Source organism: Anomalospiza imberbis, chromosome 7 (assembly GCF_031753505.1).
Source record: "Anomalospiza imberbis isolate Cuckoo-Finch-1a 21T00152 chromosome 7, ASM3175350v1, whole genome shotgun sequence".
Classification (NCBI taxonomy): domain Eukaryota; kingdom Metazoa; phylum Chordata; class Aves; order Passeriformes; family Viduidae; genus Anomalospiza; species Anomalospiza imberbis.
The window spans coordinates 24,774,885-24,781,620 of record NC_089687.1 but is presented as its reverse complement, the minus strand read 5'-3'; the positions used below and the strand labels follow the sequence as shown (position 1 = coordinate 24,781,620).

At 36.1% G+C, this 6,736-nt stretch overlaps 1 protein-coding gene across 9 annotated transcripts in view; it reads right to left on the bottom strand.

The window, feature by feature from the left end:
- Window positions 1-1,535: 1,535 nt before the first annotated feature.
- The window catches only part of NBEAL1 (neurobeachin like 1), a 77,620-nt gene continuing 72,419 nt past the window's right edge, over window positions 1,536-6,736 (bottom strand). For all 9 annotated transcript variants that reach the window (XM_068196047.1, XM_068196046.1, XM_068196050.1 and 6 more), the window contains one exon: window positions 1,536-6,317. In XM_068196047.1, coding sequence (XP_068052148.1) covers window positions 6,241-6,317 — 77 coding nt within the window. In that variant the 3' untranslated portion in view covers window positions 1,536-6,240. The remainder of the gene's footprint in view (window positions 6,318-6,736) is intronic.

Here is a 6,736-nt window from a genome sequence, read left to right as displayed (position 1 = left end):
TCTTAAAGCACCCAGAGGGAAAAAGATATTGCACAGAAGACAGACAGCAAGTTCATTACAGTGCCTGAAGGCTCATTTCTGAAAGTAGCTACTTCCAACACTCCTCAGACCTAACATTTAACTCTTTAAAAAGGCATTTTTTTGGCATTTAAAGATCCATTTGTAATCACATAATTGCACAATCTGTAAGAATTATCAGAAGATATGGTTAACTTTGCTGTAAGGCCTTTGCTTCCACCCCCTGATAAGCTTCAGTAAAAATTCATCGGGCAACTAAGTAGCATCACAGGTTCCATCAAAACACTGACCAAAGGGAGGTAAGTCTCACATGCAGCATTTCTCTATTCTCGTACTAAGTTGCTCCTGCAGAATCAGAATATGCATTGCAAGTTTTTCTTGAATTCTTTTTTCTCCTCATGGCTTCCTTTAAGAAACAGCTCACTGCTGCATATGACTAAAGTAGTAATGTCAGGTGGAAGACTTATGTTTATTTTAAAGGTATTTCAAGGCAAAAAATATGGCTCCCTTGAGAGGAAAACACTGACTAGGTAGGAAGCTAAATAAACAAGTGGCCTCCAAGTTCAGTTAGATCTATGATATATATGGCTGGATTTTTTATATTCCAATCTCAAAACACCTTAGCAGCTTTAAACCATAATCTATACTGACAATCGTGCTTCTGGGACAGAAGCTGTGCGATGAAATTATGTCTGTGCTGAATATAAGCATAGACCTGAACTCTGGAAATACCTCCCAAATTTCTCAAGTCCACTGAACAAAACCAGGAAGAACACACACTGAAGGAACTCTATTGAAAACAGGTGAAACACCTATTTCATTTGGGCCACTTAGGTAAATGATAACTAAAAGAAAGACACACCAGTCTTCTTCCACAGAAGCACAGCAAAAAGGTGAGTTAAAACTGAACAAAGCCTACCTTGGACTAAACACTGCAAGCAGTTCCTCACATATGGGCTTTTCAAGACTGCAGTAAGGTGAATGGCACTCAACTGAAATGTAGAGCATGCTATGGTGCCACTCAGGCATTTTTACATTCAGGCAACTGATATCCATAACACTGAAGAAGGGAACAAAAGCATTTTACCAAATTTAAAATATGTATTTTTTTTAATGCAGTAGCTTTTTAGAAAACTTGCTTCCTTCAAAAGTATATGCTTAAAAGAGCAATTTAATAATAGTAAGATTGGCTCCTTGGAATGGAAGGGAAGACATCTTCCAAACATTTCAGTTGACTCTAACATTGGCATACAATGAACTCACATGAATATGATACCATGGAAACCTACTCTCCCCAAAAGGAGACTACCAACAAGTGTCGTGTTTGCAGCCAAAACCAACACAGCTTTTAAGCCCAAAAGCATAAAAAGACATAGAAAGCACTGGAGCACATGCTTGAATTTCCATTCAAATAAATACAACCCTATGTAGTGCTTTCACATAACAGTATTTATTAGATCAGGCCCTAGGCTCACATTAGGATATGCATTTATATGTGCACGCTTTTTTTAAAACTCCTTGCAAGGGAAAAAAGATATTCACAGCACCTGGGCTCAGCATTTAACATAGTCAGCAAGGTGCCTTTAGCAGTGGACAGGAATGTTTCAGATGACGATACAGAGCATGTGTCTACAGACTCTCAATACAGGAGCAGAAGGAGGTCGACATCTCTACACCCCTTCTAGCTCTAAAGCTCTCTACCATTCTATAATCTGTATATAGATACACATTTTCAACTAATTACACATACACAGTAAAAGCTTTGTGCAGCATTTGGTTCCTTTACTTATCTCTTCTAATGATTTTGTTAATTGAGGTTGGGAAAGGTTTGCAAAGGAAACAGGGAGGAGGAAGACATGGTTCAGGGAAGTGAGGTATACAGCTCCCATTGACCAAAGCAGGAGTTACCAGATCTGTGCATTACAAAAATAAATGTATCATTCCTGCAGGACTATTTTAAAGCATTTTTCCAGTGCAGAAGCTTAGTTCTTTGCACTCATTTAAAGGACAAAGAAATACAACTTTCAAGGGGATCCTTATAAGACAGCCAGTTGACTTGGCTATTTAAAGCATGTGAAGACTGATAAACCTGTTTTGTGATAATATGCATGATCTAAGGTATGCCAGAGGGGAAAAAGCTTGTTTAAATCAATGTTGCAGATTAGCAAAACAATAGTAATATGGATGTAGATGAGTTTGGCTTTTTTGGAGGGGAAGTTGTGGAGGTTGGGTGTGGTTTGGTCTGTTTAGTTTTTTCTTTTTTCACTCTTTTTAATATCAAACAATTATTTTCCTAAGAAAATCTAATTTCCACAATGTGTATTAACCATCAGGACAAATGCAGTTACTTTAGGACTGGGATTATTATGTTGTGCTGCTAAGGTCCATGGATGATAGAAGATGTGGTTTCTAGCTATCCTGTGAGTGAATAATGGGTAAGTATATTGGTTACAGAAAAATTTTTCTAAGTCAGATTTCACTTTCTGTATGCTTGTATAGTTCAAACCCAGCAAAGACTAGATGGGATTCTTCACTATAGCTAAAAAGACAACTAAAAACACTATCAAGAATTATAAGTAAATTGATTTAGAGAAATTTAGCAAACATTTTATTTGAAATAAAGGAGACATGTCTTCTAAATATCCTTTGGTACGCAAGTTCAAAACTGCTACGAAGAAGTTAATACTGCTAACTACTTAATCTCATTTATATACAGGTATGAAAAGTAGGTCAGTTTTCAGTTTCTTTTAGATATATATATATTTACACTCCTACTTACTCCTCTTCAAAGGTAAGCATATGTTAAACTTTGATAAATATTATTAGAGTTGTTCCAAAAATTAAATATATGAAGATATCACAAAGAAGATCTTGACAAATGTAGTGCTATGAAATAAATGTCACTTAAAATTTATTTGTTCTAAATTCCTCACTGGAAGCCTATAATCTCAAAACTTTACTTTTCACACTTAAACAAACCTTTGAACAAAACCAAAGGAGAATCTTATTTCACCAATACTACCTGAAAAACAAAATGGGATCCTAAGCTTTATTGACTTGAGGAAATCACAGAATTATGAAAGTCAGTTCACCAATTCACAGTGCACTGCATAACAGGCTGCAATTCAACTGACTGAACAGCTGACCAGAATAATTATTTTCTGTTTTTAAACATTATTGCCTACTTTTTATGCAAATAAGTTAAAGCTAAAAGAAACAACATACTATCTTATGCTTACACTTAGGACTAATTTTTTATTTAAAGCTGGTTTTAAACAAAGGCAAAGTGCAGACCTTCACAGCTATGGAGGTCCTTCCAGATGGCCTCTGGTAAAGATGCCAAGCTGTGATGGTGTACACCTCCCACCCCCAAGGACCAGGTCTCAGCTCCAAAGGCCATGGATGTTGCCATTCTACGTGGGGCATAAAGCAGCACCTGACCCTCACCTGCCCCCTCCTCATTCTGCTGCTGCTGCTGCTTTGTACTGAGCACAGACTAGCCTTGAGTTTGAGAGCCCAAGAACTTTCCACATTTAAACCTGTCCCAGGTATTTGTGATGATCACCCAGTGCTTGTGATGCACTGAAATTATGGTATGCAAATGTCAAAGGTCTTAATCATAAATGATTTCAATTATTGCAACATTATATTTCACTTAAACTGACACACTGCATTCATTGTTCTTGAATATTGAAAAATGTTAATTCAGCTGTTGTATAAACGTACCTAACCCACAACAGAATGTTTTCAAATGTGTATGCAAACCATTCTGTGCAAGTGACAAGAAAACTGTGCTCCCACCAAACACTACATAAGACCCATCTCCCTTTTTCCACTTCATTCTCATAGCCTAAAACATGACAACTTCCTGCCCCCTTCCCCTCCAAATAAACACTTAGCCTTGTCTATCCATTTAAACACAACATTAATGCATGCATAAAAAACCCATCAATTCAATGCCCCAACTGAGTTTTTTCAATCTCCCATAACACAGAAAGACCTCACATTCTGAGCTGAAATACTTCTAAAGTAATCTACACAGATCTCCCCTGAAATCCCTTCTTCATGAAATCATAATGGACAAACACACTTCACATTCTCATGAACAAACTTAATACTTCCACAGTATCTTAGTATTCTTACTGGATAGGTAATTGATTAAAAATAGTATGTTTCACTTCTTTATAGCTCATTTGAAAATATGCGATGTGGGTTAATTTACATTTTTTTTAACATATGTGAAATATGAAAAAACCCACACCACTCTACTTTTGGAAGTTTAATCTTCTCTTGGCAAGTTACTCAGGAAAATAATTCTTATTCTCTCCTAACTTTCCAGACAATCCAGTCTGTCACAGTGATTAGGCAGAATATTGCAACTATGCATAGACCCACTTGTTCACTAATCTGATTTATTTCATTTACAAAAGTTAAGAACATTCAACACAGCTTTCTTTACAAAGTACACCAATCAGCCGCCAATAGTGATTTTTTTTCCAGTAAAGAAAGTGAGGAGGAGCAATCAGTTTGAATGAGACTAACACAACTTGTAAAGATATCCTTTAGCAGGGTAAGGAGATATTATTATTTCTATAATAATCAGTCAATAAATATTGTGCTTAAAGTTAATGAAATGAGATTATACATTATGTTCCTCAGGTAGTTCAACAACTCCCCAGCCAGAGGGAATATCTGATAACATTTATGAGAGATACAACACACATTCATTTCAATAAATAAATAAAAAATAACAAGAAAAGCGATGGTAGAGGGAAGAAAGGGGGACGCAAAAGGGAACACACTAGCTAACAATCACTTACACCTGCCTTGTATCTGTGCTCCCCTCACCCCATGGGATTTTCTTCTTTTAATACATACATGAATATACATATATACATACACACACGTATATATACATACACACACACACCTTTGCACACTGATCTGGAAATTCAGATTTTTCCCTCAGCACCCAGCTTTTCTAACAGTATAGGATTTATCATTTCAATCAGTAACATTAGAAAAATATCAGATTGATAGGAAAACGCATATCCTTCTATCATCGTGTACTGCTAAACACACGCAAAAAAAAAAATCAGTAATGGCTTCTCCAAAACATAGTAAGAAATTTGATACAGCGTACAGAAGGATCTGATATTTTCTTTTACCAGGTCTTAAATGCATTTTGGAAATGGACATAACATTTTGTTTTTCCCTGGTTTTTACAGAAAAAAAAAATATGGCTAACAACTGGTTTGGTGAACACCAAGCCAAGAAACAAACAGGTGCTATTTGTAATTGAATTGTGCTGTAATGCTGCATAATGATTTTGCAGTGAAAATTTATCTTTTGTTTGCAGAAGTTGCCTTACTAATGAAGCAGATTGATAGTTGACCAATATAGATAATGAGTCTTCCTGGGTATTTCTGCAAGATGTTAAATATATAATGGGATTTCTTGGTGTATGTCTTAAGTTTACTTAACAATATAAATAATTTTCAGCAGCAATATTTCCTACCTCCTTCAGCTCCTTCACCACCTCCAACTCCTTTGAAGTTATTCATGTCAGTACTTAAAACAATTTCTGATAAAGTAGTGCAACACAGATGTTCCTTGCAGAACAGCCTAAAACTGGAACTACACAAAAGAAGAGAGCAATAGCCATTTACACAAACAAACTGTAATAAAGTTCAATAGGCTAACAAACGTATTGTGAAGGTCGTAACCATCATCTATTCAATTCTGAACCCAACCATTGCAACTACCAGAGTTTTAATTTACTGGGAAATAACAGTGTTGTCAAAGCAAAGCCAAATATCTTGTTTGTTATCAAGGAGCATCTGGCCCTACTCAGCTTTAAACCAAATGCTACTTATCTTAAATTCAATTAGTAATCTGGGGGTTTAAAGACTTGTGGGGGGATTGTTCGGGGTTTTTTAGCCCTCCCAAAACACAGTTTTAGCAGCTGTTGAGAGAGGGATTTTGCTGTGAACAAGTCAACACAGTTAAGGACAAATATGCAAGCAGGCTAACTTGCCTGAGTACATATGCTTATTACTATACCTCTGCCATAGGTTCTTCATCAACAAGAATCAAAGGGCTTCAGAATCAAAGCCCTAATTACATATTTATACATCTAAAGTGACCAAAAGATTAAACATTTTTCTGGAATCCATGAGAGAATGTAGAAGCAGCAATCACTTGGAATCTTGAGTGTTATATTCAGTCTCTCCTGATGAAATCTGGCTGAGCCGTTTGCTTGATCCCCAGAGCTTTCGGGAAAGCTGACCTGAGCGCATCTGTTTAAAAGTAATTCAGAGAAACAAAAGGAGGGGGAAGGGATAAGGTGGATAAATTAAAAAAGAATTCAGACACTGAATCTGGTGAAATGCAGACACTACAATGTACTGCACAAACAAAATATACCAACAAAAATATTTGAAAATAAACTAAAAGTTACACTTAGGGATTATTCTTGGGACTGACAAAAAACAAGACACAAAACACTAACCACAGTCTTCTCTGAATTAAGTTAGGGGTATTACCCACTAATGTGTTCCTATATGCTTAACCTACTTCAAATGGCTTAGAAAGAGTGTTTAGATTGCTATTTTGATAGGAAGAGAAAAGAAGAGGTGAAATCCAAGCAAAAATGAACTAAATGAGAAGAAAGGACATTTTATTTTAGAGATTTCAAACAGAAATTGCTCGAAATGGG